This window comes from Elephas maximus, chromosome 3 (assembly GCF_024166365.1).
Source record: "Elephas maximus indicus isolate mEleMax1 chromosome 3, mEleMax1 primary haplotype, whole genome shotgun sequence".
NCBI classification, from domain to species: domain Eukaryota; kingdom Metazoa; phylum Chordata; class Mammalia; order Proboscidea; family Elephantidae; genus Elephas; species Elephas maximus.
The window spans coordinates 165,352,848-165,380,169 of record NC_064821.1 but is presented as its reverse complement, the minus strand read 5'-3'; the positions used below and the strand labels follow the sequence as shown (position 1 = coordinate 165,380,169).

The 27,322-nt window shown below is 46.1% G+C and overlaps 1 protein-coding gene across 1 annotated transcript in view; it reads right to left on the bottom strand.

Annotated features, from left to right (window-relative positions):
* TSPAN2 (tetraspanin 2) overlaps window positions 1-26,968 on the bottom strand; it is a 52,804-nt gene extending 25,836 nt beyond the window's left edge. The window contains exons 1-2 of the mRNA XM_049880006.1: window positions 26,831-26,968; window positions 9,120-9,222 (exon numbers count right to left, since the gene is read on the bottom strand). Of these exons, the coding sequence (XP_049735963.1) occupies window positions 9,120-9,222; window positions 26,831-26,899 (172 nt within the window). The 5' untranslated portion in view covers window positions 26,900-26,968. The remainder of the gene's footprint in view (window positions 1-9,119; window positions 9,223-26,830) is intronic.
* Window positions 26,969-27,322: the final 354 nt, after the last annotated feature.

The window sequence follows — 27,322 nt, the reverse complement described above, 5'->3', positions numbered from 1 at the left end:
AAGAAGTAAAAAAAAAAATTACCAGTGAGTCAGAGTCTTTAAAAAGGTAAGCCAGCCCCCTTAACACTCAGCAAGGGAACTCTTTCCTGACACAGAACCTCCAGCCAAGGTGGAAGCCAGGCTCCGAGACTCTGAATTCAACAGTGAAAGTCAGCTGCAGTCCGGCTGTGATCCTGGAGAGCCAAGTGGCTCCTGTTTGTGTGGGCAACCCTTTCACGGAGAAAACCTGCTAATATCCTCTGCTCACAGACATGACTTCATGTGCTCAAGTACACACTGTCTCTATAGCTTTCCAAGGCTGAGGGGCTGGCTCCCCACCCTGCACTCCTAGAAAGAAGAACTCTGGGGGCATCTCTCCGCCCAAGAGACAGCCCCAGATGAGCAGGTCTGCAAATTTGGAAGACTCTGGGCACTTCTCCCAGGAGTTGCTGCAGCAGACTAAAGGCAGAGGGTCTTGGAAACACCAAGTTACTCAAACCTTTTTTGCTGCCAGCTCTGTTCTTGCCAGGTTCTCCCTTCTCCACATTAGCAACCAGTGGACACAGGGACCTTGGATCTGCCTCCAAGTGTTGGGCTGAAATCAGAGGTCCTTCGAGAAGAGGCGGCAGGTAGCAGTCAGTCTGACTACCCTCTCTCCCTGTCCTTCTTTCTCACAACCCCCCTCACAGATCAACTCTCCCTGCCCTATCCTAGGATATACGGCTCTCCCGGCTTTGAAGTTAAGTCTGAATCTTTATCACAGGAAGGGAACCTCTCCCCGTTCACCAAGGAGGAAGAGCCAAGGACTCCAAAGAGCAAAGCTTCCCCTAGAAGGTGAAACAATTTCTCTTAGAAAGCTTGTCAGTCAGCTGCCCAAGGAGCAGGGAGCTAGACAATATGGCTTCTGAGATCCCTCTCAGAGGGAGGACTCTAGGTAGTCAGGCCTTGTTTACGAGCCACTTGAACGTGCCAAGCTTGTTCACACACACTCTTTAACAAAGGTGTGATAAGAGCTTAATGGGCTGGCTGATTGCTCTGGACCTGATTCTGAAAAGAAAATACACACATCAGTGAACTGTGTGCCCTGCCATGTGAAGTGAGATTTTCCAAAAACTGGGCCTGCTTCATTTTAAGAGTCCTATTACCTCACCCTGTTTGCTATGCAAGTCCATAAATGGTATCCTAGAGTAGTTCGCAACTCATTTTATTGTTAGAGAGCAGGTACCTTACTTATTTGGAAAAGTGTTTATTGGGAAAAGAAATATCAAACTCTGTGAACATACACACTGCTGTTTTTATTCACATCGGAAGAAATACCTGAAGTGCAGAAAAGGCCCCTGACCTTCCAGGGAGTTTTTCTTGCTGCTACCATACAACAACCAAGACAGGCAGCATAGGTAACAGAGCAAGCACAGGCCCCGGTGTCAGCAGACCTGGGCTTAGCACCACCAGTGAGAGGCTGGGAAACCAGAACTGACTACCAGCACCCATTGCTTGACCCTCTGATCCTTAATTTCTCTATTCTACCTACTGCCGAGATTCTATGATAATCCGCTTCCCCAGATTTTGAGCACTGGCCACGAGCATCTTCTCCACCAGCCACTCCAGGGCTGACTTCGAGACAGGAGATGTGGCTGAGGAAGAAGAACTAAGGGTAGGTGAGCCCACATCCATGCCCCAGGCCACCAGAACAAGCAGGAAGGAGTCAGGTCCTGCTGTGTAGACTGATGTTTTTCTCTACCTAGAATTCATTTCCTCTTTTACTCTATTGGAGAAATGAATGAACCTCCTCCATTCTCAGTCCATGTGGTTTGAATGGGGCTGACTCACCTCAAGCTCCAAGGTAGGCATGTAGCCCAGGCTCAAGCTAACAATCAAATCCCAAGCAGTTGGCCACAATGATTGGCTCAGGGATCGGCACTGGAACCAATATTGCCAATAAGAGTTAGGTTCAGGACTTTAGATAGATCTGTTGGAATGAAAAAAAGTGTATTCTTCCACTGAGGTTACTCTGGAGGATGTAGCAGGGCCACTGGAAGCCATTTTGCCACGTGGAGAGAAAATCTCTGAAGAGTGGAGCCAGGGGAAGCAGAGCCAAGAGATGGCTTCAAACTTGACTCTGATCACATCTTGTGATCCCTGAAACCAGCACTAATCCTGACCTTTTCAGTTATGAGAATTGGGATGGTTAAGGTTGTGTGTCAACTTCGCTGGGCTATGAGTCTCAGTGGTTTGGCAGTTACGGTGTAGTCTGGTAGTTATGTAACGATGTAATCACCTCCATGATGAGATCTGATATAATGTAGTCACCGCCATGATGAGATCTGCTATAAGCAGCCAATCAGTTGAAGGGGGGTTTCCTTGGGGGTGTTGCCTGCATCCAATATATATGGACTTTTTGGCAAAGCTTGCTGGCTTTTGCTCTGCTCTGGATCCTGCATTCGGCTTGTCATCATCTGACCTCCGGTTCTCGGAACTTGAGCCAGCAGTCTGCTGTCTACCTGGCGATCTTGGGTTCATTAGTCCCTGCAGCTACGGAGAAGCCTCCAGCCTGACTCCTGACCCACGGACTTGGGACTTGCCAGTCTCTACAACCACGTAAGCCATTTCCTTGAAATAAACCTCTCTCTTTCTCGCTCTCTCTGTATATCCTTCACTGGTTTTGCTTCTCTAGAGGACTCAGCCTAAGACAGAGCCATTACTTTTTTTTCTTTTTCTGCTCAAGTTAGTTTGAGTCAGGTTTCTGCGATGTGCTCTTAAGAGTCCTGACAGACATTTTCAGAAAGTTTTTGGGAATGATGTGATAACTCATTCCTCAGTCTCAGGCAGTACATGCTGCTTTGCTTTGGATCAGAAAACAGAATCAGGAATGTTAGCACAGAGCTAGGTCACTTTCTTGCTCAACACAGAAATCTCCTGAATTGACAAACACCCTCTTCTGATTTTTGCCTTGTTAGTGGTTAAATGGATTCTCCGGGTGGCACAAATGGTTAAGCTCTCAGCTATTAACTGAAAGGTTGGCAGTTGGAACCAAGACTTCAAACCAGTTTGTTCCAGTTTGAACCCTTGCTGAGAGTTTGCATTTCTAACAAGTTCCCTTCTGAGAATTTGCATTCCCACCCCAGATAATGCATCAGAATCTACATTTTTACAAGATTCTTATGTATAACTTCCTGGGAACTTGTTAGAAATGCAAATTCTCAGCAGGGGTGTGAGCCCTGGTTTGAACCCGGTCCAGAGTGGCCTTGGAAGAACGACCTGGAGACCTGCTTCCAAAAGGTCACAGCCATGAAAACCCTACGGAGCACAATTCCACTGTGACACACATGGCTTGCCCTAAGTCGGAACCCACTCAATGGAAGCAGGTTAATATCGATGGAAAGGAGAGTTGACTTTCATCTACGGAAGTCTGTTCCATTTTTTTTTTATCAAATCACTAAAAATGTTTCTTATATCGAACTCAAATCTACACCTGTGAAATTGCTATCAACTAATTTTTTTTTTTTTTAATGTCTTAGTTGGAGCCCTGGTGGCGCAGTGGTTAAGAGTTCAGCTCTAACCAAAAGGTCTGCAATTCAAATCCACCTGCAGCTCTTTGGAGACCCTATGAGGCAGTTCTCTTCCATCCTATAGGGTCACTATGAGTTGGAATTGACTCAACGGCAATGTTTTTTTTTTTTTTTTTTCAAATGTCTTAGTTATCTAGTGCTGTCACAACAGAAATACCACAAGTGGGTGGCTTTAACAAACGGAAATTTTATTTTCTCACAGTTTAGGAGGCTACAAGTCTGATATCAGAGTGCTGGCTCTAGAGTAAGGCTCTCTCTGTTGGCTCTGGGGGAATGTCCTTGTCTCTTTCAGCTTCTCCTCCTCTGTTCCCTGGTGATCTTCATGTGACATCAATCTTTCCCCACTTATGCTTCCTTGTTTCTGAGCCTAATCTGCTCTTTTTATATCTCAAAAGTGATTGGCTTTAAACACACCCTACACTGGCATAGCCTCATTAACACAAGAAAGAAAACCCTATTCTCAAATGAGATTACATTTACAAATATAGGGGCTAGGATTTACAGCACACATTTTTGGGGGACACAATTCAATCCCTAACAGCTAACATCATGCACAGAGGCAGCTCCAGGCACTGGCTTCCATCCTCAGTCTCATATAACCCTGCAGGAGCTGCCTGACTTCTGCAACTCAGGTTTCCATCTGAAAATCATCAATTATTCCTTCTTGGCTTGACTTGGTCTATGACTGATATCATTTGTCACAATGATTCCTTTTGTCCTGGGTTTAATTAGCTGGGCTTCATATGTTTAGAGCTCTTCCTGGTGGCGTAGAGGTTACAAATCCGGCTGCTAATCAAAAGGTCGGCAGTTTGAATCCACCAACTACTCCTTAGAAACCCTATGGGGCAGATCTACTCTGTCCTCTAGGGTGGCTATGAGTCAGAATCGGCTTGATGGCAATGGGTTTGGTTTGGTTTAATAATGCCTTTTCTTTATGTCCATTTCTTCACAATTCCTATTGCAAACACCCTGGGTTATGCTCTTATTTAATCGGGCCTGACTACCACAATCATCTAGCATACTGGTTTTCTGTCCTGTGACTGACTACCTCTCGTTCTACTCTGACAGAGTAATCTCTTTAAGATACACTACAGATGAACTCCTGCCTCAAATCTTAAATTATACTTCTACTGTTTGCCAAATAAGCAAATTCAAGGCTGTCTGTACTTGTCCTTCCTCCTCTTCTCCTACCAGAATGTCTCTAATCCCACCTTCCTCTTGACTACAGTAAGAGCCCTCCGCCCTGCCTGGCACATTCTGGCCCCCAGAACCCCTCCTCCTCTCCATTTCCCTGCTCTCCATGGATCACTCTGAGTTGAAACCTAACTCAAGTCTTTCTGTCAGTTTACAATGACTCCTGAGGCACCCACTGCCAATACTGCTTGGTTGGTGTTTAGTTACACACTAGTTTGTATTGTAATTTTACCTGTCAAGCCTATGAGTCTTTTCAAATACATTGCCAGTTACCTGGGGGCAAGTACAGCGTTCTTTTACTGTCCTGCGTGACCCCAGAGCCCAGGACTGTAAATGCTGACTGATGTATCCATGGGTACGTTATATTTTTTCCCAAAATGGAGTAGCCTACGGAAACCCTGGTGGCGTAGCAGTTAAGTGCTATGGCTGTTAACCAAAGGGTTGGCAGTTTGACTCTGCCAGGCGCTTCTTGGAAACTCTATGGCGCAGTTCTACTCTGTCCTATAAGGTGGCTGTGAGTCGTAATTGACTCGACAGCAACAGGTTTTGTTTTTTTTCTGTTTGAGGGTAGCCTACAAGGAATGGAAAGAATAGAGGCACTCTTGCTTGGATACATAGACTGTAGCTGTGTTTATATAAAACCAAGTATTTGACAAAATCCAGAAAACTAAAATAACCATGGAGAGACTTTCGGATAGCCAGATGTTTACTGTCATTGAGAGGAAGATGGCCCCTCTTACGTGCTTTTCACATGACCTGGGACTTCAGGGCCTTTTTTACATGGTTGATCTTTATTATTGCTGAAAAATTTCCAGCTCAGTCTCTGAAAAAATCATTTTATAGAGATTTAAATCCCTCAGACTTGGTGATGACAGTGGGCAAATGGCTGAGTTTTAGGCAGTTAATTTTGGCCAAACAACGTGAAAGAAACTTTCTGAATATAATTGAACTGGTTGGTGTTTCTCTGTGTTTTAGGTTTTAAGGGTGGACTCCTCCCCATCCACCTCAAGGCACAGATGTAGTTATTTTCTGGAAAATTCTGATAGTCATACCTGAGGGACACAATATCCATAGGGCTCCAGGGCAAACCAGCAGCACAGCAAGGAACAGACAGACTGAATTATAATATCCAACATGCAGGAATTTCAGGAGCAAAAGGCTTCCACTATTGTGTAGGGACTGACCTACGCCAGGACACCAAGTAACTACAGACCTCAGAGCAAGGAGAGCAAATAGGGCTCATCCTGAGCATTGGCTGTAAATGACTGGGAAGAGCTGGGTCAGGAAGATTCCCCTAAAAGTGTCCTGAACAGTTAGCCACATTTGCCTTGGGCAAAGGAAAAGATGGTAGTTGCCTGCCATATGGAGCCCTGGTGGAACAGTGGTTAAGAACTTGGCTGCTAACCAAAAGGCTGACTGTTCGAATCCACCAGCCAATCCTTGGAAACCCTATGGGGCAGTTCTACTCTGTCCTGTATTTGCCAACCCTATTCAGAGACATGAATAAGGCCCTCCCCAGCTCAGTCTATCCAAACCTATCCGTCCTTCAAGGTCCCATTCACACACCCCTCCTCAAGGCTATTGCTCTCTCTCTTGTCTTATTTAATTCAGTGTTTATGTCTATACCACAGGCTGGTGATTGTTGTCTGTTATTTATAATTGCACATAGCCTCTATATATGTCTGGAGAGGCAAGAGTCCCACCAAATTGGGAGGATGAAACCTTTGCTGCAGTTAATTCAGTGAGAACTGAGTTGTGACTACACCAAAACAGAATGAGAAATCCCAGGGACTAGCTCCGAAGTAAGCAGCTCCTGGAAGGTCAGCAAGATGAAGGAAAAGGCAGTCCTTCTCCCGCCCTCCCCTCTGCCTGCTCCTGTGTGTTTCCTGGAGCAGGGGACGTAGAGGTGGGCTCACTGGCTCCTGGAGGTGGTGCAGGACAAGGGCAGGGCTGAGCTTTCTCCTTGGAACGCTCGGGGCCTGCCCTGGGAGGGGAGAATGCTTCTGGAAAGGCTGTCAGAGACTGTCAGACCAGGAATTCCTTAAGGTGGAATATGTAAATGTGTGTGTTAGCTTTTGGATGAAAGAGTGTGCAACACCTGGAAACCGAGTGGGTATAAAAGAGCATTTCAGTGTTAAGTACTACTGCAGATTCCTTTGCTTCTTCCTTGTAACAAAACTCCGATTTCGTTCAACTGTCAGAGAACCTGTGGGCAGCCTGGGCCTCTCTCCAGGCCTAGGAGTGACTCTCGGTTAGTCAGAGAGCCAGACATAGTAATTCCCTTCTTGGTCATAATTGGCTTAGGTGTGAACACACAGTGCAATTCTGGCCAATAAGCTGCCAGGGAAAGTCTGTTGGGGGACTTCTGAGAAAGGTTTTATTCATTCCTAAAAATGACCCTATAAGGTATAACTTCCTTTTTTCTCCTTTGGATATTGCCATAGGAGGATATGACACTTGGAGCCGTTGCAGCTATTTTGCAATCATGAGGGGACAAGTCTGAGACTATACTGCGGATGGCAGAATAGGAAGAAGAAAAGAACTGGGATTCTTGACGACTTTGTTGAGCACCGAACTAACTAAATCTGGAAATTTCACATATCTAGGTATATATTTTTTTAAACCATATTGCATCAGTTTTGAGACGTACAGTGTTTTACATTATAACATTTCTGAGATCGGGAAGGATCTCTCATGGGGTGTCATAGTTAAACTGGCAGCATTTCTTTTTTTCCTAGTGGAAAACCAAAACCAAACCAAACTCGCCATTGAGTCGATTCTGACTCATAATGACCCAAAAGACAGAGTAGAACTTCCCCACGGGTTTCCAAGGAGCAGTGGGTGGCTTCAAACTGCCCACCTTTTGGTTAGCAACCGAGCTCTTAACCACTACGCCAGCAGGGCTCCCAAGTGGAACCCGACACAATTGGATGCTTTATAATGGGCTGCATCTAAAATTTGACACAAAGTGGAATGTCTCAAGTGTTATTCACCTTTTAGTGGGTTTTCTATCACTTTCCTCTGAAGGTAGCCTACCTGAGAGGGGTGTTGTCCTCACAGAAGGGAGCTCTGCAGAGGGAGCCCTGGAAGTGGAGGTCACGCAGCCTGGGCAGCCCTTCATGAGGATAACTGTGGGGCTGAGCTCTCATGTCCCCTGGGAAACAGACTCTACTCTTCTTTGGGATGGGAGAAAACCACCTGTGCGGGGCCCTCCTTCTCTCCAAGCACAGAGGTCACCACAAATAACTAAAGATTACAATCTGGCACTGATCTTAAAACAGCCAGTCAGATAGGGGTATCACGTATAATGACAACGGTCTTGAGCTTTTTGAAATCTAGAGTCCAGGCCCACTTAGCTGGAGAATGAGAAAAGGCTACAGGAGAAACTAAAAGTAGACAAAAAATAAAAACAAAATGAAACCAGTTGCTGTCAAGTTGATTCTGACTCGCGGTGACGCCACGTGTGTCAGAGTAGAACTGTGCTCCACAGGGTTTTCAATGGCTGATTTTCAGAAGCCAGGCCTTTCTTCTGAGGCACCTCTGGGTAGATTCAAACCGCCAGCCTTTTGGTTAGTGGCTGAGTACTCAACCATTTGTGCCACCCGGGGACTCCAGAAGTAGATCAGATGGAACTAAATCCAGGAAAAGAACACTTAGCCCCTACTCCTAACACTGCCTCAGAATTGGAGGCTCCAACCCCACCCCTACTCCTTACCCCCTTCCTACTGCAGGCAGGAGGCAGAACTATTGCCCGGCCACCCCCCCAGCCTTCTTCCCTCCCTCCCCAGGGGCAGCCCTCTCCTCCCCTCCTTTCTCCTTCTCTCCTTTTAGCTCATCTCCTCTCCACCATCCCTAGTCATAGTTATATTTCTTTGCTAGATAATGTAAAATACAAGGTTACAAATAAAATCCTGACTCGGCAGGGGCCTTGTCAGCCTGGATGGAGGGGTGAATGACTGAATATGTGGTGAGCTCATTTCACAGAGGGGGCAAAAGGAAGCTTTCTGATTCTTTGGAAATAAATTTTAGTTACATTTTCTCTGGATTTCTTTCCTTGAAGTAGCTAAAAGACATTAAAAAAAAAAAAAAAAAAAAAGACATACACAGGGTCTAATCTTACCGGCACTGGTCTTCCTTGATTTTGAAGAGCAGAAGGGAAGAGCCAGGTGGGAGGTGGGGTCCTCTCCCACTTTGCTCCCACATATCCCTGAGGGCTAGGTGGAACGTGCAGGGCTCAGGTTTCTGCTCCTTTCCACCTCTTTCTTGCCCCTCTGTCCCCCACACCAGAAGTCCAAGTGCTGGTGATGCTCTACGCCTGATTTTCCTCTGGGGCATCTCCATCCTGAGCTAATGCTTAGGGAAGCTGAAGTCACTCACCCATGTAGAAATACTCTGGGGACTTGTCCTCTGATGATAAATCCTTTATGGTGCCTCCAAACCGAAACCATAGTCCAAAAGCAATGACGGCTGACCCTGCCAGCTGAAAGGTAAACAATACCATGTTTACAAGGGCAGGGAAAGTGTGTGCACAAACCTGAGAGCAGGCAGAGTCACCGACTGTAGACAGCCGACCCTCAGGCATCCCTTGCCCACCCATCACATTTTACAGGGGGAGGAAACTAAGGCTCAGAGAGGTGCAATGGTGTGCTCCAAGCCTCCTAGATCCCTGGGGTCATAATAGGACTGGGGGTTCCTGACTCCAAGTCCAGGGTTTTTTCCCATTCTGCCAGGCTGCCTGTGGTTATGGGGCAAACACAGCACAGCCCAGAAGGCTTCTCACAAAGAATAATATTCCCCTTGGAAGGCATCTGTCCCCTGCCCTACTGTCCCTTGCTGGGCAGTTTGGATCTCTTCACCAATACCATCAGGAGTCCCTGGGTGGCACAAATGGCTAAGTGTTCAACTACTAGTCAAAAGGTTGGTGATTTGAACCCACGCAGAGGTGCCTCGGAAGTCAGGCCTGGCGATCTGCTCCCGCAAGGTCACAGCCTTGAAAACCCTACGGAGCACAGTTCTACCCTTCATACATGAGACCTCCATGAATCAGAATCAACTGGACAGCGACTAACACCACCACCACAGTGACAGGTGACTGTGCTTCAGCTGCTGGGTCATCAAGAGCAAGATGAACTCTGAGACCTGGGGGAAACCCACTTTTCTAAATAGGAAAAAACACACCAACCTCAGACCCCACCTACATCTCATGAGTGTGCAGTCCCCAATTAAAAAGCTTTTCAGAGATGTCCATAGCCCTTTCTCCCCCCACTCCTCAATGGTCACCGGTCACCACGCTGCCTGGGGATGGTTGAAGGGAGGGAGCCTGGCTGGCTTTTTTTTTTCTTGGTTGCTATTTTGAGTTTCCATGGAAAGTGAGAAAGGGAAAAAATAATTTTCTGAAAAAGCAAGGTCTGTGTGCTGTGTGGCTGCGTGGAGAGGCTGAGGACTGGCGCAGGCAGGGCTGGGCAGGCTGGCGGCTGGTAGAGTCATCACCTGCTTCCTCTCCTTTACCACTCTGACGGCTTTCGTGAGGCTCAGCCCCGGAGCTGGACCCTTTGCTGTCGTCATTGTAGGACTGCCACAACCGCCCGCCAGCAGGCTCCAGCCACCACGTCCTCTCTCTCTACAAACATCCCTCTTGAATTTCACAGTATCAATCAATCAACAGATATTGCTTGGGCACCTTCTGTGCCCCAGACACTATGGGAAAGTGAGCAGAGATGTAAAAATAGCTTCCTGTTCTGCCAACCCAGTCTGGTGACTGCTCGGCTGCCCCACCTAGCCTATCACCAGGCGGACAATCTAGAGGCTGCCTTTCCCAGACAGGGATAAGCACTCACAGATGCCGGCCAGAAGAAGGTATAAGGATGAAAGTCAAAGAAGTAGAGGTTCAGTAAGGAAAAATGATATCAAAGTCAGGGCAAGACCAGAGTCCTTTTAATAAAAGATCCTTCTGTTTTGTAGGGCTGTGTGTTAAGGACTCTGCACTACCCTCTGGGGCTACGTGGCTGGATTTATACGACTTTATCCCTCTTTACCTTCTGTCCCCAAAGGCCAAATCCCTTTGTGACTGGCTTCTTCAGAAAAGCGGCAGTACTTCAGTGAGCAGGCGTCAGAGGGGCAGAGTTCTACCAGCTGGACTCTCTAATATGGAATAACTAAAATTTTCCAGGACTTAGAAGAAAGCACTAATTGGGTAATGTGAGGGACAGCTACAAGAACTGGGCTCAACCAATTTCTAAAAGATTTTTAAAAAGAGTAGCATGGTATGGAAAAATATTAGAAGGAGACAGGCTACAACATTAACAATATTTCATCTTCGAAGGGTGGGGCTACAGGTGATTATTTTTTTCCTTGGCACTACATTTTCTAAGTTTCCTGCATTATTGCTCTTGTGACTTTAAAAACACTGTCTTAAAAAAGCATTACATGGTGGGTGGCTTATATGTTCAATTCAGAAAAAGTGAGGAGAGTCCTCTTGGGGAGGGCTTCAGTTTGGGAGGGAGCCAGCTTTGAAGTTACTGCTGTTTCTGGGGCAGGAGAGAGAACGATGCCCTCGGGGAAGCCCCATCCTCAGAGCACCCGGAGGCTGCCTGGGCCAACTCTGCTTGGCAGGGCCTCCAGCCAGCCCTGCCCATCCTTGTCCCTGCAGCAACTTGATGGAAAAGCAAAGTTTCCAAATACAAAGCAGAACCTATTGACAGAGGCATCGGGCCAAAGCCTGCAGTCACCAAGTAGACTGTGGAGGAGGTAGCTGGTCCCAGGGACACCCCACCACCAGGCCACATTTTTGGAATCTCTGTATACAAACTCTAATTTATAGTGGTCTGGAATCATCCTCCCAGACGGAATACGTTTGTCCAGTTCTGGCACAGATGTGTTTGATGCATAATGGAAAATGAAAAGAGAGGTTGCAATTTAAAGCCACCAGGCAAGGAGAAAAAAATCTGCGCCTGCTCATCCACGCCCTCGAGCCCCAAACCACACGGGTTTCCTTCTGGGTCAAGGAAACTGTGGCTAAGCTGAATGTCATCATTGTTTGGAGGGGAATCCTCCCAGCATGCTGCTGTTCACTGTGTGGGGGACACTGTGGGTGAAGACCTGGTTAGGGCTGGAGCTGCTTGTGACAAGAGACAGAGGAGTCGCCATTTTGTAAAGTGGCATCAGCAGAGACCATAGAGCCTTTTGGTCCTGGAAGGCTCATGAAATACTCTGTGTTCACTGGACTTTAGTTGATCTACCACAGGCTAGAAATTGTTTGAAACAATTCATGTGGAATCCAGTCAGGAACAAAATGAGTAAGCCTAGTGTCATTAAGTCCTCATCACTCCCTGCGTTCCACACAGTGGAAGAGATGGTGGTCTCCTGGAATGGCCTGTAGAGAGCCTGCAAGCCCTTCTAATCCCCAATTTTAATCCTAACCAGTTGCTGTTGGGTGGATTCCAACTTATGATGACGCCATGTATGTCAGAGTAGAGCTGTGTGATCCACAGGGATTTTTTTTTCCTCTTTTGTTGTTTTGAGAATATACACAGCAAAACATACACCAATTCGACGGCTTCTACATACAGCATTTAATGACATCGATTACATTCTTCAAGTTGTACAACCATTCTCACTCTCCTTTTCTGAGTTGTTCCTTATAAATATAAACTCACTGCCCCCTAAGTTTTCTATCTAATCTTTTGAGCTGCTGTTACCAATTTCATCCCATATAGATAGTTCTTAAAAGAGCACAATGCTCAAAACAGATATTTTTTTACTAGTTAAGCTAAACTGTTGCTTGGTTTTAAGAAGACTTCAGGGGATATTTTTGGTTTAAGGTTTAAAGATTATCTCAGGGCAACAGTTTCAGAAGTTCATCCAAACTTCATGGCTCCAGTAAGTCTGGAGTCCATGAGAATTTCCAATTCCATTCTGCATTTTCCTCCACTTGATCAGGATTCTTCTACAGAATCTTTGATCAAAACACTCAGTAATGGTAGCCAGGCACCATCCAGTTCTTCTGGTCTCATGGCAAAGGAGGTGGTTGTTCATGGAGCCAATTAGCCACACAGTTCATATCCTCCTCCTATTCCTGACTCTCCTTCTTCCTCTGTTGCTCCAGGCAATTGTTGTGCCTTGGACAAATGCTCGCAAGCTTTTAAGACCCCAAGCACTACACAACGAAGTAGGAGGTAGAACAGAAGCATTGAACACGTTATTAGGCCAATTAACTGAGATGTCCCATGAAACCATGACCCTAAACCTTCAAACCAAGGAACCAAATCCCATGAGGTTTTGGTTGTACGTAAACAGCCTCAGCAGCTACTTTTTTTTTTTTTTTTTGGTCATTGTTGTAAACATATCTATCACACAACTTTTGCCAATTCAACTTTTTACAGGTGTACAACTTATTGACAACAATTATAATAATTGGCTGTGCAACCGTACCCTTAATTAATAAAATATTCCCACCACCTTTAACCCCTCCCCTTTCCCTCTCACCTCCACCCTGGTAACCACTAATAAACTTTGTTTTCTACACATTTGCCTTTTCTTGTCTTTTTATATAAGTGAGGCTATGTAATATTTGTCCTTTTGTGATTGATTTATTTTACTCTGCATAACGTCTTCCAGCTCCATCCATATTGTAGCGTGTACCAAGACTTCCTTTCTCCTACTGGCTGAGTTCCAGAGTTTTCAATGGCTGATTTTTTGTTAGTAGGTTGTCAGGTCTTTCTTCCAAGGTGCCTCTGGGTAGACTCATACTCCTAACCTTTTGGTTAGCAGCTGAGCATGTTAACAGTTTGCACCACCAGGGGCTCCAACCCCCTCTGTCTCTATTCCCTCTTCTCCTTTTAACCTCAGCCACTCCTTTGCATTCAGATATATCGTTTCATCTCAGCCAATGTTAAAGCAGTGACATGCAAATATGTGCCATTAAGTAGTGGATCACCAGATACACTGTAATTATATTATGTATTTTCATGGGCAAGTTATTTCAGTAGCTAACCATATTCCAGAAGATTTGCAGAACATGAAGTTCCAAATTGTAAACATGTCTTTGTGTTCAGTTTGAGTCTAAAACTAAAGAAGCAGAAGACTACGGACTTGATTTGAAAACATTTAAAGCAAAGTGAATGAACAAAAAGTCTCCTTAAAATAATGGCTATCTGCCCCAAACAAGTTATTTAACACAAAGCAGAACTCTTTAATGGATTTCAACTTCATTTTACTGTACTCATTTCAACTTTCCCTGGACTGCTGAGGCGATGTCCTATCTTGGGGACACATGGTTTTTTTTTTCATGTAAAAAAAAAGTTTCATGAATGACAAACAGGAAACACTGGTCCAGTGATGAGCAAGTAACTTGTACACAAGTGAAGACAGAGGGCTGGGGGGCTGCTGAGATGCAAAGGTCACCCCTCCCTGGAACTGCTCCTCCAGTCTGCCCCCCACCCCTCAGAGGAGGCTAAACAGCCTTGATCACAAAGAGCAAATAAACACTACTCTGCTGTCTGCTGAAGGAGCCCTCGTGGTGCAACAGTTAAGCATTCAGCTGCTAACCAAAAGGTTGACAGTTCAAACCCACCCAGGGGTTCCTCAGGAGAAAGACGTGGAGATCTGCTCCTATAAAGGTTACACCCTAGAAAACCCTATGAGGCAGCTCTAGTCTGTCACATGGGGTTGCTATGAGTCAGAATTGACTTGAAGGCACCTAACAACTGCTACCTGGTGATTGACTGAATCCAGCAGAAATCCCCCCTTTTAGGTAAAAAACCTTACTTAGGGAAGTTCTCAGCATATGTGCTTTTGCAGAGATGGGAGACACAGTCAACTAAGGTCAGGTGCTCTAGCCACAGTTTCACTTCTTGTCTCCCACTTGAGGCCTCTGCTCTTGCTGTTTCCTTGATTTAGAATGCTCTCCTCCTCCCCGTCTGCCTGGTTAACACCCAAGGCCTACAGCTCTCAGCCCTAAAGGTCACTTCCTCTGGGAAGCCCACTCTGGCCTACATATGCGCTTCCCTCCGTATCTATTAATCTATTACAGAATCGTATAACCATTTCTATTTAAATATTTCAACAGCTTTTAAAACTAAGGCCTTAGCTCTGTGAGGGCCAGGACAGGGTCTATGTTATTGTATCTCCAACACTTACCTCTGCCTTGCAGTGGGCGCCCAACAAACATGTGTTACAGCAATGAAGAAAGGACCTTCACAAAGGCACCTTTCAGGCTGACAGTAGTGACTGTGACCAACCTTCCCCATAGCTCTCCAAGGGAATACTTTGCAGAGTATTCTTTTCAAAATCATCTGCACCTGGGAAACACTGTGCAGACACCTCAGAAAAGCGCTGTGTGAACACAGTGTTGGATACACTCAGAGAAACACTCGCCTACAGAAAAGCCAAACAAGCCCTGAGCTTGTAGTATCAGCTCTGTGTTTTCCTATGCCTGCTCGGGCGTGTACTACGTACCACACGCAGACACAAGGAATTAATCTATGCATTCCCTTTACTGGTAGCGGCATATGAACCCGTAACTCAAATACAGTGCTTTCTATCTCTATGTGTATATATACCTATATATTGCATATATACATGTATGCAGGTGTGTGTGTAGATATATATGTATGTACACACATATATATATACACATATACGTATGGTTACCATGAGTCAGGATTGACTTGACAGAAATGGGTAACATATAAAACCAAAAACCAAACCTGTTGCCTTCAAGTTGATTCTGACTCATGGTGACCCCATGTATTACAGAGTAGAACTGCTCCATAGGATTTTCTTGACTGTAAGCTTTATGGAAGCAGACAGCCAGGTTTTTCTTCAGCAGTACCACCCGGGGGGTTAGAATTACCAACATCTAGGTCAGTAGTTGAGTACAAACCATTTATGCCATGCAGGGACACATACACACACACATACACACACACACACAGTGCTCAAATGGAAAGAATGAACAAAATCAATGCTGTATTCCTGCTTCTCCGGGATGAAAACCATGTGTACACACAACCCCACTTATTTGCAACTCTACTCGTGAGGTCACTCAAAGTTGGAAGTGACACTTCAATCCTAGTGTTTTCATCAAAAGCTTTTAAGCTAATAATTTCTCTTGGTGGCAGTTCTCACCACAGATGGGATCATGTAATGGAGTGCTCCCTATTCTCAAGGTGATTGCAAACTCCATTATGATATCATAAGGGTAACGGAGTCTCAGCCTTTAGCAGGCAGAAGTCAGAAGCACATTTGCTCTGGAAGACGATACTAATTTTCTGAAAGAGGAGAAAGCCAGCTCCCAAGATTTTCATCCTATTATGCAGTGAAAGCAAGGCGAGGAGTCAGATGGAACTTTCTCAAAATGAAGGATTTTATCAGAATAAACACGAGGGCCAAATGCCATGACACTCATGTGAAACCGCCTTCAAGGGACCCTGCAGCCCTTCCTTGCCTTTGACATCAGGACCAGGTGAGGCGGAATCGAGAGACAGGACCGTAGCCGTGGGTGATGAGACAGCGGTGTGAGCTTGGAAATGAATGGCAACTCCTTAAGATACCGTGTGTCTCTGATTTCCTCTATCATTTTCCTCAAAAGATTCCATAACAACGTGCTCAGGCTAAGAGATTCCTGAAAGACTTCCTGCAGGTAAGGGTGTATTTTAAAGTCAGGCAGTGTTTAATTCTTGGCCCTGCTGGAAGGGCGCTGCAATCCAACCACGATGGATTCAGAAGTGTTCTATTCATCTCTGGAAAGAACACTGGGCTCTGTATTTGTGTCAAACACACCTTTTTCTGTTTGCTTTAGGTTGTTATTAAAATGAACTTGCATGTTCTAAACACGGAGGGACTGATATTGCCGGGAGGCAGCTTAGAAGTGTGGGGTGAATACCAAATTTAGGGGAAGGAAATGAAATTGGGATGAAAAGCTTGCTGCGAATGATAAAGCAGATAATTTACATATAGATGGCAAAAACTTTGTTGTATTTCTTAAGTGGTTATGCATGTTTTTTTCCTCTATAAAAATACAGGGGAAAGGAGGGGAAGAGCAGGGAACAACAAAAATTAGGAGAAAGAGGGCTATATAGTTTTCTTTAAACTGCAAAACAAATGTCACAAACTACTGGCTCATCATTTCCGGTGAGCAGATGGCTTTATCAAGGGAAGATCAAACGCATATAGAGCTGAAATCCAATCTACCAAGTCACAGAAAAGAATTAAACCCAATGTCTGCCTTACTTTGCCTAGGGGATAAGCTCTGGGGGCTAAAATGGTCTTTTCTAGCCTCTCTGGACTTCCTTCTTGTAGCATCCAGCTGCCCCTTATCCCAGGCTTCCCACAGGCCCTCTGAATAAATAACACTTATCTTGAGGGCTACAGTGACTCTTGTGATGTTTCATTCATATCAAGTTTTATATATGGAAAGACAGGGCATTAAATTATTTGTTTTACAGACTAGGATTTTTCGAGGTGGTTGATATAAGTATTTTTGAGTAGACAAACAGGATTCTCAGTTATCTTCACCCCGTTTTAGTTATGGAGAGAACAATGGAAGAAAAAAATGTTCCTGGTAGAAGTCAGTTTAGATTGAAATAAGTCAAAACCCTGTTTTTTAAAAAGTTAGCTTGGATGGAAAACCAAAAAACCAAACCCACTGCCGTTGAGTCAGTTCTGACTCATCACGACCCTATAGGACAGAGTAGATGGCCCTACAGCATTCCCGAGGCTGTAAATCTTTACGGAAGCAGACTGCCACATTTTTTCTCCCAAGGAGTGGCTGGTAGGCTCAAACCACTGACCTTTTGGTTAGCAGCCGAGTGCTTTAACCACTGTACCACCAGGGCTCCTAGCTTGGATGGAATCCAGCAGAAATTATGAAAAGTTTAGCTTGGTGTTTTACAGAGATTTTTTTTTCAACAACAATGTTACTAGAACACATTTGAGGTCAGGAAGGTAGGCAGCATCTGCCCATTTACAAAAGACAAGACAGATTTGAGTTTGAACAGGAAGACCAGGTGGGCTTCCAGTGCATCCCAGCACTGTCCCTTTGCTATCCCTGCCCAATTCTCTTGCCCCCAGTTTATAAATTGATTCTTTCCCAATCACCATTACCATGGGGAGAAAGGGCTTGGCACACACTTTGGAATGTTTGCCAACTGCTCCCCTAGAAAATCTTACCTCTTCTGAGTGTTCAGACTGAAAGGATGCCCTTACGTAGGGTAAGAACAAAAACCTCCACACATATAGCCCTGTGGTATAGGGGAGTGCAGCAGATAAAAACAGCGATTCTAGGCAGCCTGGGTTTGAATCAGGTTCTGCACTTACTAGTCTTGTGACCTTGAGCAAGTCACTTAATCTCTCTGACCCTCAGCTTCTTCATCTTCAAAATGGAGGTAATAATAATGTCTCCTTAAAGGATTAAATGAGTTCATGTTACACTCTTAAAACAGTCAATGCCTGGCCCTGAGTGTTCTTACTGTATTGGTAGAACTGCTAATGTTACATTCAAACTGAAAACTTAATCCTATTTGAGATAGGAAACACCACTCTCACGGCACCAATAACTGCGTCCTCTGCTGCCTTTCTCTACTAATTTTTATTGTAGCTCTATGCTCCCTCTTTCCATGACAGCTGGAATTCCCTTGCATTTCCTAAACCTTCTATACTAGAAACGTCAGTGACCTTTTACAGAAGGTATGCTCCCCCTCCTCTTTAATCTTAATTTTTTTTTTTTTTGAAGACCCAATAAGAGAAAAACAGGAAAAGATGTATTTAGGGGAGAAAGAAATGTATTAAGGGTTGAAGTGGCCAATAGAACTTTCTCCAATGATGAAAATTTTCTGTCTGTGCTGTCCAGTACTGTAGCCACTAGTGAGACTTAGGAACTGAATGTTGAATTTAATTTAAATAGCCACATGTGACTAGTAGCTACCATGTTGGACAGCGCAGGTCTAGAATTCACATGCTTGTCATAGCTTCAAACTTCTCTCCCCTTTAGTCCGTAGATGCAGAGTAGTTAAGAACACAGACTCTAGAGCCACATACAGAAACCCAGCTCTGCCCCAGGCCAGCTCGGAAACCTTGGGCAGGTCACTTATACTCTCTGTACCTCTGTAGGAATAATAAACCAAACTATTGCTGGTGATTCAATTCCGACTCATAACGGCACCATGAGTGTCAGAGTAGAAGTGCACTCCATAGGGTTTTCAAGGCTGGAATGTTTCAGAAGCAGATTGCCAGGCCTTTCTTCCGTGGTGCCTCTGGGTGGGTTTGAGTCGCCAATCTTGGAGTTAGGAGTTGAATTCTTAACCGTTTGTGCCACCCAGGGACTCCCTTCATAGGGTTGTTGTGAAGATTAAAAGAATTACTATAAAAATGTGCTTAGAAAAGTACTGGTGCATAGCCAGTATTTATATAATGTTCATCGTTCTTCAGTTTCTGCTACTGAAATTACTTTTCTAAACTGTGTTTTGATTCATACCCTTTCTCAATTCTCCAACTTGCTTTGCCTCGGCTCCAAACTGTTCTCAACCCTTTGCCTGCTTCTCCCATCTCTCTGTATCTGCATTTCTGGAATGTATCAAGACTAAATCTGACACTGGATAAAAACTCTCTGGTCTCAGCCTTCATATTTTCCCAGCCAGTAGCATCTCTCATATTCCACAGGTTCTAATAAGTTAATACCGTGAGAAGAACATGGGCTTTAAAACCAGAAGATCTGGATGTGGATCCTGACTTTGGCTCTCCCTGACTCTGATCTTAGACATACCACTGACTATGCCTGACTTTCAGCTTCCACATCTATGAAATGGGGATAATTACATCTATTTTGTGGAACTGTTGTGATACATTACCAAATGGGGGTAGTACATGTGAAAGCATTCTGCAAACTAAAATATCATACAAACACTATCATTGTTATTTTTGTTCCCAATCAAATCCAAAGGGGATGAAAAGGCAGGCGAAGGTAACCCTTGGTTATCTGTAAGATGCGCTCCCAGCCCATCTGGTATTCCCACCTTCTGCCTCATTCTCTTCTTAATTCCTTAGTGACTTCGACATGATTTATCTCATTGGTCAGTAAAACAACACTTGATTCAGGAGACAGCCCTGTTGTGACATCAACTGTTGATATTAACATAAGAAATGAAGCTTATGTTCTCTTTTGTCACACAGGGCTGCAGACACCAAGATACTACATGAGTGATGTTCTAGAAATAGCACAGTGAAATGAAATGGACAATGGCCAGATGGCAACGTGGTGATTCTAGAAACTATAGATTCTTAGTGTAAAAAATTGTGTCTTAAAACAATAATGGTAAAGTGGCAATTGGAACTAAGGGAGTAGCCACAAGCAAGCCAAGAGACAGGGCCCTCCCCGCCCCATCCAGAAACAAAAAGCCACCTGTGGGTCTCTGGCCTCTTCCAGCCAAGATCTAGGCTAGTAGTTCTCCAGTATGCTTCCCAGACAGACAGCACCTGTATCACCATCCCTGAGGCCTTGTTTGAAATGCAGACGGGCTGAATCAGAACGTACTTTTGAGCAAGATTCCCAGGTGATGTGTATGCATTTTAAAGTTTGAGAAGCACTAATCAGCCAAAGTTTCCCCATTGCCACCCCTGAGCCTCCACTTAGCGGCACAAAGGCAGGGCAGGTGACAAACAGTTCCTGCTCCAGGATCAGTGAGCACAACCCTGCTGGCTGGAGCTGAATCTACTAGGTGCTAAGGGGTTGGGAGAATGGGGATACCAGCCTGACATTCCCTGCCCTGAGGACCACAGACATTAGACAGGCAATAAACTATAAGCAAAGGCAAAATGGAGCATTGGGCAAAGGTCCAAGTGCCTCAAGATCAAGGACTGTGTCTTTGAATTCTCAGCACTGAGCAGGGTGCGAGGCACACAGGAGATGGTGAGCACACATTTGCTGAAAGCACTGATGATAGAGGGAGGAACTGCCCCTTTTGACTTCATGGCCTTGAGATGCTTTAAGACTCTTGCAGCTTTGCTTTTGTGTGGACCTAGGACCCCTGCTTGCTTTTCCTCTCAGACTGTGGATTCTGCTTTCCCACTTGTACTTCTGAAATTTAGATACTACTAACCTGGTGGCCACAGTGGTTAAGAGCTATGGCTGCTAACCAAAGGGTAGGCAGGTTTGAATCCACCAGCTGCTCCTCGGAAATCCCATGAGGTAGTTCTATTCTGTCCTCTAGGGTCGCTGTGTGTCGGAATCGACTCCACAGCAATGGGTTTGGTTATTATTATTATTATTATTATTTTTACTAATATCCTCTGTTAATGAGTTTTTATTATGTGCCTCTACCATGCTTAGTACTTCACATAGATTACCTCATTTTATCTGAACACAGTTCATAGTTTTGATGCTGGTGCTTTATTATGTCTGTTTTATAGATTAGAAAACAGTTCAAAGAGGTTAAATAACTTGTCCAAGGTCCCCCAGCTAGTTCATAGTAGAGCCAGGAGTAGTAACCCCAGGTAGTGTGATGCCAGTATCTATTTTCAGACTTTTAATCCTTAGACCTGTTTGAACCAGGGCTCTGGCCTCTCCAGACTGGCCCCCATGGAAGCTCCTTGCCTCTCTCTGCAGCACTAGGCCCCTGTCGTCCACGCTAGTGAGCCTGGCCACTGCGGCAGAAATCAGAAATGAAGACTGCCCTACAGTGAGGCTAAGGACATTCCTATCTGCCTTCCGGGTGGTCTAGCTTTTGAATGGACTCCCATAGAATACTTTCTTTAGGTATTTTTTCTTACCAGAGTTTCTGACAGGTGGTAGCTGTGAAGCTACTGTCTGAGAAAAGTTTGAGAGAGAGGAGGAGGTGGCCTCTGGAAGCTTGAGCTGAGTCAAATGTTTTTCATTCTCAAACCCATGCAACATCGACTGTCCTAAAAGCGCCTGTTAGGCATCACCGAGTGAAAACCCAAAGCTGTATTAATAATGGTGAGAAGGAAAAGACAGCCGCTTCAAACTTGCCATATATGGCATCTGACTCCAACAATGAACAGTCGGGCTTCCTGTTGGTCGGTAACAGGGAGCAGCAGCACAGGACAGCACAATGATAGGAAAATGCTGAGCATACAACAATAAAGCAAGGAATAAACAGCGCCCAGGTTTTTCTTTAAGTTTGTGGCTTGGTGGGTTGTGGTGTTTTATTTATATTGCTATGCAACGGCAGGGGGAAAAAATAAACGTGATTTCAATGCAAGGCAAAGGAATATGCCATGCTATCTGATGGTCCTGTCCGAATTTAGACACGACAGATGCTGGGAGGGGTTTCGGGTGAGACATCAACCATAACAGAAAGTCATTTAGTGGGGGCTTTTGCTTTTTAAAAATTCAATGGTGAACAGAGTCAGTGGCCCTTGCTTGGCAACGGAGTGCTATGCTGGCTCTGGCAGTTCGATGTTTATGAAGCCAGGAGCGGAGCCTAGGAAAACTAAAACCAAGCTGCCAGAAGGAGGTTGCAAATCCATTTATCAAATTGTGGATCACAAAGTATGTCCCGCCCCACCTCTGTGCCTGCCTTCTGGTGAGTTCCCGACAGGAAAGGAAGTGCTGTCACCCGGGAGCACCCTATACCTCAGAAGGGCAGGCACATAAGCATCTAAGGGTGTGTGACAATGTTACATGATAAGTTACAGCTAAAGCCTAACCTTCCAGGAAAACCATCCTCCACCCCTTCCCCAGACTCCCCGCAAAACCCTACAACCAGGAAAAAACAACTTCAGAAACTAGGGTGGGGCTTTTCGGGCATCAGGTTTCCTCAGTTTCAGTGAAGCTAGATAATCCAGATAAACTTATCCCAAACAACTGCTTTCCCCCAGATCGTTAGGTACTGGTTTCAGATTGCCGCTTTCCCTTCAGCTGTGCAAAGGTAGACATGGAAAGGCTGCCTGGATCTGTTGCTGTTCTGAGAGCCCCAAACCCAGCCCCTTCTGCAATGGAACTGGGGGAGAGTGAGTCCCCCATATTTCCCTCCTGGGTTGAATCCATGCATGCAAAGAACAAACCAACAGGTAATGAGCAGGCAGGGATAGGCCCAGGGATCAGATTTTAGCTCAGTTCTCCAGGTAAAGTTGGTAACTGATTCTCTGCAAATCAGGAGGGCCGCTGGTACCAAGTTCCCTATTCTGCAGATCTCTTCATTCATTCTGCAAATATTTATTCCATATCTCCTATATGCTAGGCACCATTCTCGGCCCGTGGGGATACAGCAGTGAACAAAATAGAAAAAAAAAATCCCTCCTCTCAGAGCATTTAAGTTCTGTTGGGGAAAAATTCAAACACAAATCGAGAAGATAATGTCTATTACCCTAAAATGAAGACAAGCCGCAAGTCACTTGAACACATAAACACTGTTCTCCAATATTAGGGGAATGAGGGGAAAGAAAGTTAACATTTATTGAAAGCTTCCTATGTGTCAGGTACTTAATAAAAGTAATAATTAACATTTACTGAGTGCTCACTGCGTACGAGGCTCATAGTAAGGTGAGGTCATATGCTTTACTATTCCCTTTTCATCTTCTCAACAACTCTATCATTCCGTTCATACAGAAGAGAAAACGAGCCCAGAAGCTAGAAAAGCATGCCGAAGCTCATCCTGCTTGTCAGTGGTAGAGGTGAGATCTCTGCCCTCCAGTCGGCCTGGTCCCTCTGTCAGATGGCCGCTCACACTCACCCTTGCTCTGTTCTTCTGCCTGTGGATGGTATGTCACCCCCTCACCTTTGCCCACCTGGATTCTACCCACCCTTCGAGGCTCAGTTTAAGCATCTGCTTCTTCAGAAGAATTTCCTGACTCCTCACTATTACTGTGATCCTTTCTCTAAAATTTTAGTTAGATCGTATATATATATAAAATGTCAAGAAGCCCTGGTGGCTCTAACCAAAAGGTTGGCGGTTCAAACTTACCCAGAGGGTCTGTGGGAACAAGACCTGGCAATCTGCTTCTGTAAAGATTACAGCCAAGAAAATCCTACGGGGCAGTTTTACTCTGCCATATGAGGTCGCTATGAGTAGAAATTGACTCAAGGGCACCAAACAACAATATAAAATGTCAGGAAGTCCCTGGGTGGTATAAACAGGTAGCTCAGCTGTTAACCAAAAGTTTGGAGTCCACTCAGAGGTACCTTGGAAGAAAGGGCTGGCAATCTACTTCTGAAAAATCAGCCACTGAAAACCCTACGGAGCACAGTTCTATTGTGACACACATGGGGTCGCCATGAGTCAGAGCCGACTCGACAGCAACTGGTTTGGTTTTTTGGTTTATAAAAGGTCAGACCTAACGCTAAACCCAGTGCCTGACACTAGTGGCTAACAAATGTGGCACTTAAACACTGCTTTGTTCCCATACCCTTCCTTCCTATGTTTATGGTCAGAGTGTGAACTTCTCACTTGATTATATACTGTCTTATTTGTTTTATTATTCTATATGCATTGGTCTTGTTTCCTAACCAGATTAGCAGCTTTTAAAGAACAGGAACGGTGTTTTACATTTATATACAATATATCACTGTTTAACAGAGTGGTTTTCAAACCTGAACGTGCGTCAGAACTACCTGGAGGTCTTGTTAAAACAGTTTGCTGGGTCCGACCCCCCAGAGTTTCTGATTCAGCAGGTCTGGGGTGGGTCTGAGAATTCCCACTTCTGACAAGTTCCCAGGTGATGCTGACGCTGCTGAGCCAGGAACCACACTCTGAGAACACACTGGCTTACCTGAACGTAACACAGGGTTTAGGAACATGTAGGCTGAGTCTGAGTCCCATCTCTGCCACTCACTAGGTATGTGACCTTGGGCAAGTTATTAACCTGTTTGAGCCTCCGATTCCTCTTGTGTAAAAATGGGGATAATAATAGTATGCGCCTCAGGGCTGTTGTGAGGATTAAAAGTAATGAATGTAATGTGTATAGCACTGTTCCTGACACACTGAGAACAATCTACAAATGTGACCTATTATCCCTGGAAAGGCTGGCACAATATCAGGCACTAAATACGCACCGAGACAAGCCTGAGGATTCCTTCTCAGGCTGATAGAAAACTTCTTTTGAATTTGTAAGCAGCGAGAGCGAAAGGTGTTGCAGAAGCAAGACAGCTATAATTAACTGCTCTTGAAATTAAGCCAGACTATTAAAAAGCACAATGTAAAGGCCCTTTAAGGAGCCCTGGTGGCACAAAGATTAAGTGCTTAGCAGCTAACTTTCAGTTGAAAGGTTGGTGGTTCGAGCCCACCAGCTGCTCTGTGGAAGAAAAGACCTGGCAATCTGCTCCCACAAAGATTCCAAACCAAAACCAAACCCATTTGCTCTCAAGTCGATTTCGACTCATAGTGACCCTAAAGAACAGAGTAGAACTGCTCCACAGGTTTTTTTTTCAAAGCTGTAATCTTTACAGTGGAGCCCTGATGGCACAGCTTGGCTGCTAACCAAAAGGCTGGCAGTTCTAATCCACCAGCTGCTCCTTGGAAACCATATAGGGCAGTTCTACTCTGTCCTATACAGTCACTATGAGTCGGAATTGACTCGATGGCAACAGGTAATCTTTACAGAAGCAGACTTCCACATCTTTCCCCTACAGAGCAGCTGGTGGGTTTGAACTGCCGACCTTTCAGTTAGCAGCCAAGTGCTTACCCACTGCACCACCAGGGCTCCTTTGTAAAGATTATAGCATAGGAAACCATATGGGGCAGTTCTACTCTGTCACACTGGGTCACTATGAGTCAAAATGCCCTTCTCTATAGTATGTTGGATGAAAATGCCTACTATGTGTATTTTTTTTTAAATCTAGGGGCTGTCCACAGGGTACCTCCTTCACAGCTTCTACTGCTTTAAGGATGCTGAAGATGGCAACTTGGCCTCTGAGGAGCTTGGAGTTACTGGAGTCACCCTGGCATCTCAGCTAATGGGCTTGGCAGACACAAACAGCCCATCATTCAATAATGAATTAGTTGCAATCATGAGAAAACAACCTCTCCAGAGCAGGTAGGGCAACCATCCTCCTCCATTCTAGCAGTTTCAAGGCACCTAGGCCCTTGCTGCCCTCTCCCTGGCCTAAGACACCTCCACCTCCCCTACCCCAAAGCAACAAATATATTTTCCCTCAGAGCCTACCTGGGAAGTTACATTGGCTGACACTCTCTTAAAAAGCCCAGGGAGGAAGGGGCAGACAGGATAGTTTTCAGATCTTGTCTCACAGTCCTCCAGGGCCTGGGACCAAGTATCCAGAGATCTGCAATAGCCTAGCCCTAATCGACTCGACAGCACTGGGTTTAACCTTGCCCCCGATAATACCCCAGACATGGGTCACGGCCTCACTTCTCCAGCCCTATTTCTCTGTGAGCTACTAATCCCAGGAATGCTGTCAGTTCAATAAAACCCTGCAAAGTTGAATGAGATCATCTCTGGGAGCATTAGTATTTAACTGAGGCTTTACAGGCTAGGGGGTATAGGGAGATGCCGCTACCCCTTTCGAAGCCCCTCCCTTCCCCACGCCCTCTCATCCAGCTGTACCCTCCCCTAATGCTCAGAAATAGAGCCAGGGACACCCCCCCACCCCATTTTCACTCCTATCCCTATTTCCTAGACAAACCATCACAGGCAGGTGGTGTCTCCACGTACTCTGGATGGGGCACCACGCCCGCCAGCCCCAGGGCAGGGGTTTTCTCTCCCATGCCGTGGCCAGGCCCAGCTCCACCGCGAAGGCAGAGCGAGAAGGGGGTGTGTGTGCACGGGAGGCTGGAGGGGAGCGGGGCCGCCGAAGACCCAGCCCTTCAGGAGGTGAGGCGAGGCTGGTGTCCCCGCGCCGGGAGTCACCAGCTGGGAGTCAAAAGCAGTCAAGAGCTCACGGTGTTTCTCCCCTTTTCACCATTTCTCACTGCTCAACCTCTTTCCGTTCTCTCGCCCTCCATCCCTCCCCTCCCTCTTTGTCCGCCTTTCTCTTGCCTCGGCCTTTTGGTAACAGCCCTCCCTTCTCCCCAGAGCCCGGCTCGGACGCCGCAGCGGTCAGCTCCCCGGGGATGCCGGCCCTGCGCGCCCCCGCCCGGCCCCCGTCCCTCTCCTGCCCTCCCGGCTCCGGGTCTCACCCAGAAGAGCAGGTTGAAGCCGAGCAGCAGGTACTTGATGCACCGCAGGCCCCCGCGGAAGCGCCCCATGCTGCGGCCCCGGCGACGGGATCCCGAGTCCCCAGGCCCGCGCTCCGAGCGCCGGGAGCGGCGGGAGCCGGCGGGCGGGCCGGGGGCGGGGCCTGCGGGGGGCGGGCCGGGGGCGGGCCGGGGGCGGGGCGCGGCCGGAGCGGGCGGAGGGGCTCGCGGCGGGTGGGGGCGCCGCGGGGGTGGTCGTTCGGCGGTAGGTGGGAGTAGGTCCGCTTCTCTTTTCCTGCAGTGAGGGGCCACCTCCTTTGCCTGAGATGCTGGGCCACGCGCCCTGCAGGCGCACCTCTCCAGGTGGTTATCGGAGCATCGGCGAGGAAGGAGCGTCTGCTAAGAACCCTGGACCCCTTTAATCAGCGCCCAGCCCAGAGGCCTGCGGAGATGGTGGAGGAATAAGGACGCGGGCCCGGTGGCTATGGAAACCGA